The following is a 14,305-nucleotide window of genomic DNA, read 5'->3' on the forward strand; positions in this document are numbered from 1 at the left end:
ATAATAAGATACTAACACCTATCACATAAGTTTTATGATCCTTGAAAGGTTCCAGCACTATCTGTAATCTGGTGTTTATTTTTCTAGCTTTATTACCCTGTGGCCTGGTACACTAATTTTCTCTCTGAATCCATGTGTTTCTGTCTCTCTCTCTCTCTTTTTTCTCTGTCTTTGTCTTTCTATTTTTTTCTATGTCTGTATCTTTATCTTTCTCTGTGTCTTCTATGTCTGTTTGTCTATTTCTGTCTCATTTTTCTTAGTTCTTTGGTGTTCAAGTTTTCTAGGCTGACCTGGAATTCATTATATAGTAAACTAACAATCTTCTTGTCTCTGCCTTCCAACTGCTGCTGTTATAAATATCAACTATCATATCCACCTCAGTACTTGCAATTTCTATGCACAAGAGGCTTAGGACTGCTCTTTGTCTCTTTCCTAATATGCATGTCTTTCGCTATACCCTGTTTTATGTTGTGCCATATCTTTCTGATCACATAGGTGCCATATTTTTCTCTCTACACAGTCAGCAAGTTGTATTGATTTTGCCATCTCTATTTCTCTCTGCTGAGATTTGATCCTCATGTTTCTACAGTGAGGGTCTGGGAGTATGGCCGAGTGGTGGAATGCTTGCCTCATATGCATGAAGCCCTGGGTTCAATTCCTTGGTATCGGATATACAGATAAAGCAGGAAGTGGTATTGCAGTTCAAGTGGTAGGACGCTAGCCTTGAGAAAGCCCAAGGACAGTTCCCAGGCTTTGACTTCAAGACTGGCAAAAAACAAAACAAAACAAAAACAACAACAACAACAAAAAAAACACAAAAAACAACCCCTTCCCCTTATTTCTACATTGGCCTACCAAATGTAAGGTATCTTTCATGTCAGTGCTTTTTGGCTTAATTTGACATTTCAGCTTGCAGAACCACAAACTGAACCCCTTAACCACTGCTTAAAAATCTCAAATGGTTATTTATCCACTGTCTTCAGAATCATAACCCTCAGTGTATCATGTAAGTCCTTCCATGACTTTCCCCCCAGTTGTAGTTTATTTTTGGCAATACTTATCCCTGTATGGTACCCCCATTAGTTTGGTCATCAACTTTCTTGTGGTATATATAGTCTCACCACTAATGCTTTAAATTTTTTTTCATATTTTTATTGTAATTAATAGAAGGGTTACATTATATTCACCAGATAGAAGATGCATTACTTCACATACATTGATACCCTTTCTTATGTCTTGGTCCCCATTTCCCTCCCCCCCACTCCCACCCCTCATCTTGTTTTCTCCCCTTCCCTATCCAATTTCAAATAACCAAATACAAATATATCCAATATAGCAGATAACAAAGTGAGATACTGTAACAATATGAAATAACCAAGGGACAGCAAAAGAGATGAGAGATAACATAGTACATTAAGGACAATAATCACTCATTATATGGCTTTTGTTTCTATATCCTAGAGGTCCTTTCATTTAGCGTCATACTGTATGGCCTTATGTATCTAGGTTTTGCTCTATTGCAAATCTCTGCTAAGAGAGCCCAAGGTTTCTACTGAAAAATTTTAACTTGAAAAAATCCAGTAGAAGCTAGCTCTAGCTAATCACCATGTAAGTAGATCTGGACAGTTTAGTTTTACTTTATAAAGTAATTTTCTTTTTTGTTTCTATGATTAGATGATTTTTGGACAGCAGAAACAAGTTTCATACTTTCTATCGTACTTGGAATATTTCTGGTTGTTACAATCCCATTGACCTTTGGTGAGTATATAGATTTTTCAAAATTAGATAATAAGGTATCTATTTGATCATCCAGTTTGATTTACCTATTAATTTTATCTCATATCCCACATTAAACATGAATTAATTAGATCAGGTAATAAAGTCCACAATGAATATTTTATTATCTTTGGATGTTAAAGCCACTCACTTCTGTGAATTATTATCACAGAGAAAGTGAGAAAATTTTCTGTAGCTGTCAAGATTTATTTATTTAATTTGTATGTTGGTGCAGGAGGTTTGAGGGTCTTATGTTCTTGCTTGGCTTTTTCCTCTTAATGGAGGCACTCTATCCCTTGAGTCACACCTCTACTTCCAAACTTTTACTCATTAACTGGAGATAAGAATTTCTGCTTTGACTGGCTTTGAACTTCAGTCCTCAGACCTTAGCCTCTGAGCACCTGAATGTTTCTACCATCTCCCAATTGCATCAAGCTGGTAGCCCAGGCTTTAGCAAAACGGGCATCTGAGGGACATTTGAATCTAAACCAAGAGGGTTACTACTTTATGAAAAATATAGCAGTATTTACAAGTCATTGTGTACTTCAGATAAAGCTATTTACATTAGCACCATATTTTAGCTTTAAAAATACTGTTTCTGATTGGCCAAGACAAATGTTGTGACCTACAGTTTGAAACACAAGAGAAATAACTCTGGGTACAAAAATAAGAGGATTAATAAGGGGCCAGTGAGAACCATTGGTTGGTACTTTTGGTCTCCAGGCAGACAGTCTGGCTTGGAATGAGCAGGGTTTCTTTCATAGGAGATCCATTCCCAGCATGTAAGATGAATTCTTGCTTTTTGATATCTGACCGGCTTATTTTAAATCTTGGGTCATTTATTAAAATATATAACCAAAACAAAAAAAATCCAACGAACCAAATTAACCACCACCAACAAAAAAGTAGAAGAATTAGATTAGGTAGACAGAAGACTATTTCAAATTATTTACTTTACTGTGGTCCTGAACAGCTGCTTCTTCCTTCTTGTTTTAAAATTTCAATTTAATAATGAGAAAATCACAAATAGAATGATTAGATGTTCATCCTGTAAGCATGGTTTGCTTTATTTGTAATGTTTTGATATAAATATTGGTAGCATTTTCTTTCATTTTCCTGAAATGGTCCTCTAATCTATTGCTAATATTGAGTTTGACATGTTGAAACATTTTAGGAAGGGCAGACTACCCAAAAAGAAACTCAGACACATATTTGGGAAGCTATGACTTACTTTATAAGTAAGGGAAAGTGACATGGAGAAGCTGAAGAAACTGTTAGAAACATAAAGCTGAGACTCCCTGGTGGTAAAGAAAACCATTATTCATTAAGTCTGTCTCCAATTGTTTGGAAAGTATCCTGGATCACATAGGACTTGAATTGAGATTTCATTTCAAAGATCCTACCCAGAGGATATGTGGAACACTGCTTTCGTTAACTGAGAAAGCTAAAAATTTCAGCTGACTCTACTAGGACTGTAACCTGTGGTTCCAGGAAGTCTAAGTATTGCACAGCTGATGTTTGTGCCACTAAGCCAGCCCCTCCAGAATTACACATAATGCCTGAAGTATATTTGGCAGTTGGCATATAGGCTTGACTGTCTGCTTTCCTACTGAGAAGGGAAGTTACATGAAGAATCCATCAACTGTCTTTTGCTTGCCTACTTGTGCATCACCACTGTTCAAACTCATGACTCTAGTGGATGAAAATGAGATAATTTCAGACCACCTATTGTGTGCTTTCAAGACATCCTAAGGATATCTGACTTTCTGAGGAGTTAAAGGTCTTTTATTCTGTTTTGAACTCATGGGCTTTTGAGTGTAGCTAAACTAATTCAGGTTTTACTTTTATTAGCATTGTATGTGGTTTTATAAGTAGCAGTGTGTGTGTGTGTGTGTGTGTGTGTGTGTGTATGAGAAAAGAAGTTACTAAAATAATGAAAAATAACAATTGTTCTAAAATTTATATTGTGGTGAAGGCTCTTAGCAGCCATACTTATAAATATAAATTTGAAACAAAATTTTAAAAAGGACAGAAAGCCTTTGGGTTGGTGAATAGACATATTTAGTAGGCAACACAACAAATGCTAATTGAAGGAGCTTGCCTTCAATTAAAGAGGGAGTTAAGACAAACCAGTGTGAAAAGATAAAACTAGGAATGTATGTGATGAATAATGTGAAATATAGAAGACAGTGGCATAGGAAAAACAGAGCCGCAATGGTCACAGATAAACCATCTAAAGGTCAAAGAAGTATGGGGAGGAATCACTGAGGGTTGGAGGGGTGAGGATATTTTAAGGTTGACAATTTTCCTTTGTGCTTGAAACCTTTCCCTGTTTGTTATTAACTCTAAGTTCTTAAAAAAATCATACAAAAAATTCAATCTTTCTTGTGATTTGCTTCCACATTTAATTACCATCGGTTGTACAAGGGAGCTTCATTTTGGTATATGCATACAATGGTCCTTACTCAGACTGGTTTTTTCTTCACTCTTAATTGTGACAATTTTTGTCAATGTTCCATTTTTACATGAGTACATATAATGAAAGAGGGTGGATATGGTCAAAACTGGTTGTCTGTCTTTCTGTCTGCCTGCCTGCCTGTCTGTCTGCCTATCTGTCGGATTTACTGATAACATTTTCCCATGTTGTTCAAGCTGGCCTCAGTTCACTTTCTTCTAGCTCAGTCTCTCAATTGCTGAGATTTTGAGCTAGTACCAACCATGCCTGCTAAAGTTTAAAGTTTAACAATAATCTCCCAAAGTCAGCATCTTTGCTGATTTCGACTGACAAGGCAATACTTTAGATCACTTGTGTGTTATTGGCACAGTTGCACATCGGTCTTAAAAAATCATTTTTATCCTGATAAAAAGTAATCTGCTGCTTATGATATAAAAAAGACAATATGAATCACTCCTGATGAACTATTGCTAATGTTTCATGAGCTTCATTGCCATAATTGTTTATTTGAGAAATGTAGTGTATACTACATATACAATAGTAGATATACTCTCTTATATGTTGTAATATACAAGATATATCACTAAATTGGAAGCATTTTCTTAAGTCACCTCAGTATTGGGTATGTCTGGGCTCAAGAGTGAATTTGTGGGCCGGGAGTTTGGCCTAGTGGTTAAAGTGCTTGCCTAGCATGCATGAAGACCTGGGTTCAATTCCTCGGTACCACATACATAGATAAAAGCCAGAAGTGGTGCTGAGGCTCAAGTGGTAGAGCTCTAGCCTTGAGAAAGTCCAAGGACAGTGCTCAGGCCCTAAGCTCAAGCCCAGGACTGGCAAAAAAAAAAAAAAGAGTGAATTTGTTTCATGAATAACTGACTATACAAGACTGTTTCCTCTTATTTTGGTTCTAGTTTGAGAATAATTTTGAGAAATTTATTACAATATTAAGATACTTACATTTATTTATCATAGTATCCAAAACGTAAGACTGTGAAGAGAGATGAAAAGTGATATGCAATAAATTGTGGGGTTTTGTTAGTCACTCATGGGACCTGAACTGAGGGTCTGGGCACTGTTTCTGAGCTTTTTTGCTCAACCACTTTGAGACAGAGAACGGATTTCGTTTTCTAAATTGTCTTTCCTTTATAGTCTGGCTTAGAAGACTGAAGCCTCAAAAACCTTCCAAGGAAGGGTTGACAGTTCTCATAAACGACGACAAAGAGCTGAGCCAGCTGCGGGGTGTGACAGCAGGAGTGGGCCTGGCTAATGCCTGCTATGCCGTACAGTATGTAACCTGGGTCATCTTTATGGATCCTTTTTGCAAAGAGTGTGTGTGTGTGTGTGTGTGTGTGTGTGTGTGTGTGTGTGTGTGACAATAGCAAGACTGACTTTGCTTTTCGTTTTGAAGAGAATAGATGCTAACAGTGAATTTATCTAGACATAGTGCTGGAGTTGATATTCAAAAGGTCTCATGTATGTTCTATGAAGCCAAACTTATTCCATAGCAGAAGCTGTATGATGGTTATCTATCAGATACCTGTAAGTCAAATGAGTTTTGAATATCTGTTGCCATTATATTTAAGGAAAACAGATGTTATATTGCATAGAATCTTAATTATGCTTCTGTGAGAAAGAGAATAATACAGGCATGAATTTTGCTTCTCAAAATGTGTAACTCAAGACATAAAATGAGGAATTTGAGGTAGCTACAGAAGTGTCCTATATCAGCTATTCAGATATTTGAGATTATTTATTATCTGATAGTCAAGATTATTTATTAAAAGTTCACAGCATTTAGTCACCTGGAGGAGGCTTTTCTTTGCCATAATATTCCAGATGAGAAGCCTTAAGAGTAAATCTGATAGGTGATGAAGGGGATTTCTGTAAGCATAGTAAATTCCATTTTATCTGGAGTCAGCAATGTGAGATAAGTAAAATGAAAGCTCATAAAACCAGAGGCAATTTTTAAAAATTTTTTTTATTGTAATTAGTAAAAGGGTTACATGATATTTGTCAGATAGAAGGTACATTAATTCACATACATTGATACCCTTTCACATGTCTTGGTACCCATTTCCCTCTCCCCCCCACACCCCCGACCTGTCTTGGTTTTCCCCCCTTCCCTATCAAATTTCAAATATCCAAATACAAATAAATTCAATATATCAGATAACAAAGTGAGATACTATACCAATATGAGATAACCAAGGGAACCAGAGGCAATTTTAAATAGCTTTGTACATAAATTTGCAACCTGAAGAAGTACATAACTATTAGCTCAACAGAACTAACTGCAATAAAAAGACTCAAGGTAGCACATACAATTTCATGTTCCCATTGAAATGGGGGTCTAAAATGTCAGGTTCTGAATTCTAGCAAGTAGAATTCAGTGTGGCCAAATCCTGTTATTGGTTTTGTTTTTTCAAACAAAAACATCAGCAAACTTGTAAGGCATATGTATTTGGAAAGAACAAACATGTTTGTTTTCCAGTACTCTTCCAACCCAAGAGGAGATTGAAAGCCTTCCTACCTTTCCTCGCGAAAAACTGACTCTGTGCGTCTTGTTGGGAAGTGGAGCCTTTGGAGAAGTATATGAAGGAACAGCTGTAGACATCTTAGGAGCTGGAAGTGGAGAAATCAAAGTAGCTGTGAAGGTAAGGGGAATCTCTGAGTTCTTTTCCATGTTCTGTGATGCTGATCTTTTCTTTTCCTTTCCTTCCTTCTTTCTTTCCTTCTCTTTCTCTCTTTCTCTCTTTCTCTCTTTCTTTCTCTCTTTCTCCCTTTCTTTCTTTCTTTCTTTCTTTCTTTCTTTCTTTCTTTCTTTCTTTCTTTCTTTCTTTCTTTCTTTCTTCTTTTACCAGTCTTGGGCCTTGAACTCAGGGCCTGATCATTGTCCTTGGGATTTCTTAAGACTAGAGTTCTACTGTTTAAGCCACAGCATCACTTCCAGTTTTCTTCTATGTATATGATACAGAGGATTCAAACTCAGGTCTTCATGAATGCTAGGCAAGCATTCTACCACTAGGCCAAAGTCCCAGTCCCTGCGATGCTGATTTCTGACTTACTTTTATGTTGTGCAGACTTTGAAGAAGGGCTCCACAGACCAGGAGAAGATTGAATTCCTGAAGGAAGCACATTTGATGAGGTATCAGGGTAGCCCAGAAGTGTTTTGCTATTACTATGTGAGTAGGAAGGTTTTATCATTGTTTCTCGATACCTTTTTTTGTGAGTGTGCTAATCCTAGAGCTTGAATGCAGGGCCTGAGCACTGTGTTTTAACTTTCTTCTTCTTCTTCCTGCCCTCCCTCCTCCCTCCTCCTCCTCCCTCCTCCTCCTCCTCCTCCTCCTCCTCCTCCTCCTCCTCCTCCTCCTCCTATTCTTCTTCTTCTTCTTCTTCTTCTTCTTCTTCTTCTTCTTCTTCTTCTTCTTCTTCTTCTTCTTCCTCCTCCTCCTCCTCTTCCTCTTCCTCTTCTTCCTCTTCTTCCTCTTCTTCCTCTTTGCCAGTCCTGGGGCTTGAACTCAGGGCCTAAGCACTGTCCTCGGGCTTTCTCAAGATTAGAACTCTACCACACGAGCCACAGCACCACTTCTAGCCTTTTCTATGTATGTGGTATAGAGTAATCAAATCCAGGTCTTCCTGCATGCTAGGCAAGCACTCTACCACTAGGCCAAACTCCTGGCCTGTGCTTTAACTTTCTTGCTCAAAGCTGGCACTCTAACCCGTGGGCAACAGCTCTCCTTTTAGCTTTTTCTTGGTAAATTGAAGAGTCTCACAGCCATTCCTATCTGGTCTGGCTTTGGACCGTGATCCTCATATCACAGCCTCCTGACTAGCCACTGATACATGGCTATTGGATTTTTAACATGCAAAAGGACCTGATGTGCCTATCAGATCTTCCTCAAAGGCAAATATGGCTGAAGTGTAAAGGAAAATACACAAGCAGTCACAATTGTTCTATTTATAGAAGTCAATCTTCTGAGCCTAAATACAGGCAATCCCCAGCCAAAAGACTCTCCTTTTAAAGTTCTTAGGAATGCAAGTTCATTCTGAAAATATTTAGCTTTACAAATACCGTGCTTTTCTAAATGGGCAACAATGAATCAAGTAGACCCAGTAATGGAGAGTTCTTTTTAAGCATTCGAATGTCAGTGAAGTTTCCCTTATCCTAGATAAAGAATATTGAATGAAGGATACATTTCCTGTAAGATGTCAGTCCATTTTAATCATGAAAACTGCTCGATGATACATTAAAGAGAAGATCTAAGGCGGAAGATCATGGGATGTCAAGCTGTATCTCCCAATCCTTAAGTTGGGGCTTACTTACCCTTATGTTGGAAACATTGCAGCTCAAATCTGCAGACCGGACTGGCTTTTCTGTAAAGGAGAAGATGTATTTTGTACTGTGATGACTGAAAACATGGCTTCTTAAATGGTTTGAAGAAAGACACTAGTCAGAATTTACTTTATTTCCCCAAACATAAAATTCCTATAATAGTCAGGTACCAATGGTTCACATCTGTAATCAAAGCTACTCAGGAGGCTGACATCTGAGGATTGTTGTTCAAAATGATCTGTGGGACAGAAAGCCTGTGAGACTGTTGCCTTAAGTACCAAAAAGCCAGAAGCAGAGCTGTAGCTTAAGTGGTAGAGTGCTAACCTTGCTCAAAAAAAAAAAATGCTCAGGGACAGCACCCAGGCTCTGAGTTCAAACCCCAGGACTGGCACAAAACAACAACAACGAAAAAAATCTCTTAATAGAATATCATTTGCTCTACAACCCCCCCTATTTTTGTCCATATGCATTGACCAGTAGGGGTTGCCACTGCTGCCTACTTAAGGCAAGCACACAGAGCAATGCTTGAAGAAGGAAATGCTGATCTATTACAGAAAAGAGGGCAGAAGTTTTCAATGAATATGGTAAAGAATTGCTGTACTCCATAAGTTACTCTCCGCTGTTATTCCTGTCACTATCATGTCATGCAGCTTTGTCTTTCTGCTTTGTAGCAAGTTTAATCATCCCAACATTCTGAAGCAGCTAGGGGTCTGTCTGTTGAATGAACCCCAGTACATTATCCTGGAACTGATGGAAGGAGGAGACCTTTTAACCTATTTGCGCAAAGCCCGGAAGTCAAAGGTAGGCATCGCCCTCAAGTATTGCCTCCTAATGCGCATGCGCTACCATTTCCTATGCTGTTTCTTTAAGTTCTTTAGGTTTGAGTCTAGACTGGTGAATCTTAGAGTGCTTCTGTGGAAAGTATCTCGTACTTCCTTCGTTTAAAAGCTTAGACTAATATTTAAACTTTTTTTTTTTTTACTAATTAATAAAGAAATACCACTTCCAGCTTTTTGTGAGTAGTTAATTGGAGATAAGAGTCTCATAGTCTTTCCTGCCTGGGCTGGCTTGGAACTATGATATGTAGATCTCAGGCTCCCGATTAGCTAGGATTTCAGGCGTGAGCCAAAAGCTCCCGGCTTGTCCCACGACCTAGTTCTAGTCTTGAAATCTACTAAATTCTGGACTTGTGAGTTCAAGATATTGATCTAACTAGTTTGGTTCATAACATATTTGGATTATAGTAGGTATCTAAAACTTATTTGGGCTAAAACAGAACTACTGATTTCGTTTTCTATATGCTCCCTCACTTTATCCAGCTGATGTCCTTCTTCATTTTCCATACTCACAAGCCCTGCCAGTTCCCCAGTTTTGCCCTAATAGTGCAGCCTCATTCATCTATGTTTTACTCGCAGTGCCTGGCACAGTGTGGGCCCTGGTAATACTGTGGAAAGCTGTACAAGGCCATCTATGAGAATCAACTTTATACCTCAGAGGAGAAGACATGAGACAAATCCCTGAAGTTTAAGTCTATAGATCTGAAACATGTGTAGTTTTTCCCTAGCAAGTTAAACACTATATTTGTTAAATTAAAATATATTACAAGTCTGATGGTATAAAAACAAGAGCATGTAGTGCCATCTCCATTTCCTAGGGTTGCTTGTTGTCTTTTGTATTTACCTCTGTGTTTCTAAATTCTCTGCCTCCATTACTAAACACTGATTTTTCAATTTGGGGGTGGGAGTGAGCAGGGCAGGGGGGGTGTATCTATTCATTTTCCACTATGGAAGATGAGACTTTGGCTTAAATTTCCTCATATATCCACCCAACTTTGCTGCCCCAGCATGACACACAGGAAACCTCTGCTTCCCTTCATTCCCTCTGAAGGGTGGCAATAAACATCACTGGTAGAAAATGGTAGCATCTGAAGTCAAGGAGGCCCAGACTGCAGTGGAGTGCTCCAACACAGGGGTGGAGAGGAAGAGGCAATGCTCAGGGCCCTGTACAGGCAAGCAGCACTCTGGAAACCTTGTCAACAGCAAACAGGATACCAGCCACAAAACAGAAGTTCAGGAGCAGGACTCTACATCAAGAGAAAGTCTTTACAAGTAGAGTCGATTTTACCCAGAGCAAAGCTGCATTCCAGTCAACTGGAGCCAGTCAACCAGTCAGAATTGCAGTGATAGGTAATGAGCCACATTAGAGGGGAACTGATTCTTGGGTATAAAGTCAGAGCCTTGTCCATCAGTTCTGGTTATAGGTGTATGAGGTTGTGGCAATGGTTGTCTCAGAGCACAAGTATTATTCATTATCTGGTGTTCAAAGGCACAGGATGAACTTCTCATAGAAAGCAGGGGGTACAAGCCTTTAAAAGGTGGGGATCTGCCATGGGGCTGTGCTTAGCAATTTATAAAGACTCTACAGGAAGCAGGGCACTGGGAGCTAATGAAAGAATAGGAGGCTGGAGACAGGGAATGTTTTTGGAAGTCTCAGATTAGAGATGATGCAGGCCTGACCCAGGGTAATTGCAGGGCAATTCAAAGGCCCACACAATGTATGACTATGGCCTCTAGGCAGGAAGTTAGGGCTTCCTCCCCAATATCCTACTAATAAAAATATTGACTGGTATTTTTCACCTAGAAATAGCAGGCTTAAGTATATATTTGTGCTGACTCGTCTAGCTGAGAGTAGTAATCTGTGACTTGAAAACAAAATATTGCTGCCAGTGATATGGGATTCATCTGAAGAACAAGCCCACTGTCCTTAGCTGACAGGATGAAGGGCCAATAATTCAATTATAATAGAACTGACTAAGTGGTTGTTACTGCTACTGATAAAATCAGCTACTGTTTACTAGGTGCTCAGCATGTACTAAAGAATATAACATATACTATATATTTTTTAAAGGATCTGGCTTTCTCTTTAGTTCTTACCATAGCTCGCTGCTAGAGTCAAGAGAAGCCAGTTAATTAGGAAGGTCACCAGATTTCCATCTACCATTGCCCTGCCCCTGCCATCTCCTGTACATAGCTTATTTTGCAAAACCGGTCTTACTACATCCATTTTACACATGAGGAATTGTTTGATTAATTAAACAAACTGAGCAAGCTCACACAACTTGTGAATAGAACCAGGTAGGTTTCAAATCTTGTTCTGTTTGGCATCATTGAGTTTTTTCCTAATAAATTCTGTACCATTTCTGCTTACTATATATGTATATGTGTGTGTATACTGCCTATCATATGCATGTGCATGTCTGTGTGTATGAATAAAAAGCATATGAATTGTTATTTTCTTCTTTTTCTGGATTCTTGTAATCAAAACTAAGATTTCCTTTAGATATTCTATGCAAATGTGTAAATGCATATTTTTATATCAGTATATACTCACGTATATCGGGATACTCTATGGAAGTTGGATAAGTGTTTGTAATTCTCCTTTTTTTCTTCTAGTTTCATGGTCCTTTACTCACCTTGGTGGACCTTGTAGACTTGTGTGTAGATATTTCAAAAGGCTGTGTATACTTGGAACAGTTGCACTTCATTCACAGGTAAAGTGATAATCTGGTTGTGAGGTTATGATGATGATTGCTTCAGTAATCAACTATAATTTGGGTAGATCACACAAGACACTTCAACCTTTTCAAAACAGCAATATTCTCTGTGTGTGTGTGTGTGTGTGTGTGTGTGTGTGTGTGTGTGTATGTGTGCACATGTGTGTGTGAAACTAAGATTTGAATTGGGATTTTCCACTTGTTAGACAAGGTACTTTGTACTAAGCCAGGCCTCCAGTTCTATTTTAATATCAGTCATTTTTGAGGGAGTCTGGATCTTGCTCTGGTACACATATGGACTGTGATACTCCTATTTTTCATCTCTACCCATTCCTTCCCCCACCACCATAGATGGTATTACAGGTGCATGTCATCATATCCAGCTTCTGCCTGGGCTGGCCTGGAAATGCAGTCCTTGTGATTTCAGCTTTTCATGTAACCAGGATGCTCAGCTATTGGTTGAGAAGGAAGCCTGCTCAAGTTTTCTGACGAGGCTGTTGATTATTCTGATCTCAAGTAGCTAAGATTATAGGCATGAGTGCCTGACTAAAAGTCTTTACAGATCTACTAGTATTATCTGTTCATTCTCTGGAACTTTATCATCTTTATTAAACATAACTTTTGCCGTAGGGATCTAGCAGCTCGAAATTGCCTTGTCTCTGTGAAAGACTATGCTGGTCCTTCACGGGTAGTGAAAATTGGGGACTTCGGACTCGCGAGGGACATCTATAAAAATGACTATTATAGAAAGAGAGGAGAAGGCCTGCTCCCTGTTCGGTGGATGGCTCCAGAAAGCTTGATGGATGGAATTTTCACCACCCAATCCGATGTATGGTGAGCTGAACGGGGCACCAAAGTCATGTGGTCTGACTGTCACACATCAGAGGCACAGCGATCTTCAAAGGATATCTTCTTTTTCATTTTTTTCCTTTAGGATGAGAGAACAGAAGGGCCAGAGGGATAATATGATTTGTCTCAAGCTGGTAGTGAGGAAACAACTACTCTGAGTCTCAGCCATTTGTGCTCCCTCCCATCAGTTTAATCCTTTATTTTATATGTTCATATGGAATAGATACATTTATGTCAGGGCATTTATATTCCAATGATGTGTAAGCTTGTGACTATTAGAAATTAGTTACCCACAAATTAAAGTTCAAGTATGTGTCCAAAGGCTTACTATTAGATATTTTTGGTAATTAATTTTTAAGTCTTGATAGAGCTAAGAAGAAAAGACCACTGGAGAAGGGTAAGCATCTCTTTGTTATTTGAATAAGACTCCCTCCATTTTGCTGCTGACAACCAACCTTTGATTGGAGCTGCTTAAAATGTCTGCAAAGATGTGGGCAGTGACTTTTAAGCGGGGCTGCCCCTAGGCAAAATATCAATAAAATAAAAATTGGTTTTCTGTAGTGTTAGTTTAAAATGATCTTTAAGTAGTTATACAAAGGAATTGCCATTTATCAAACATTATTCACATCTTCCTTCTCTGTCTATCATCCTTCTATCCTCCCCAATTTGGGGGGGGGGGAATAGTGAAACATTCTACTGTCCATCCCTGCAAGTGTCTATGTATCAATGCTGTGAAATTCCTAGGCAATGGACAACTGTGTGTGTATGTGGAGGGGGGGGATGTCTCAGCATGCGGAGGAACACATGTGCATCTGTGTTTACATGTATGCCCCTCTCCAAGTGTCTATGTATGCATGTATGAGTGTGCAGATATTGTCCATGTGTGTGCTTATGTCTCTGTGTGTGTCTATGTATTTGTGGGTATGTGTGTCTATGTGTTTGCTTGTATGTGTGTCTCTGCATTTTTTTGTATGTGTGTTTGAATCTGTGTCTTTGTGCCCCTCCAGTCTTGTTCTTTTTATTTATTCAACTGTTTAATTTTTTGGTAGTATAGGAGTTTGAACACAGGCCTGATAGAAAGCATGCCAGAACATTTGAGTTATGCCTTGCGCCTCCTATTGCATTAATTATGTTTTAGATAGGATCTCATGCTTTTATGATCCTTCTATTCACACCTCTCTTGTGGTGGGATGGCAGTGCATGTCACCATGGTTGAGATGGGGCTTAGACTGGCCTTGTGGGGGCTCAGACTGGCTTTGTGGTCCTTCCCCCCCCCCTTAATGTTAACCTGCTTAATAGACTCCATATTCCCAAGAGTAATGTTTGGGAGAAGCTGTTG

The 14,305-nt window shown here is 38.8% G+C and overlaps 1 protein-coding gene across 4 annotated transcripts in view; it reads left to right on the plus strand.

The window, feature by feature from the left end:
- Positions 1–14,305, plus strand: part of Ros1 (ROS proto-oncogene 1, receptor tyrosine kinase) — a 97,280-nt gene that overhangs the window by 66,409 nt on the left and 16,566 nt on the right. For all 4 annotated transcript variants that reach the window (XM_090338229.1, XM_090338227.1, XM_090338228.1 and 1 more), the window contains 7 exons: positions 1,675–1,758; positions 5,381–5,516; positions 6,723–6,885; positions 7,312–7,376; positions 9,236–9,365; positions 12,017–12,114; positions 12,748–12,951. In XM_090338229.1, the coding sequence (XP_090194355.1) occupies positions 1,675–1,758; positions 5,381–5,516; positions 6,723–6,885; positions 7,312–7,376; positions 9,236–9,365; positions 12,017–12,114; positions 12,748–12,951 (880 nt within the window). The remainder of the gene's footprint in view (positions 1–1,674; positions 1,759–5,380; positions 5,517–6,722; positions 6,886–7,311; positions 7,377–9,235; positions 9,366–12,016; positions 12,115–12,747; positions 12,952–14,305) is intronic.

The sequence above is a fragment of the Megascapheus bottae genome, chromosome 8, assembly GCF_031878675.1.
Source record: "Megascapheus bottae isolate mThoBot1 chromosome 8, mThoBot2.hap1, whole genome shotgun sequence".
Lineage (NCBI taxonomy): Eukaryota > Metazoa > Chordata > Mammalia > Rodentia > Geomyidae > Megascapheus > Megascapheus bottae.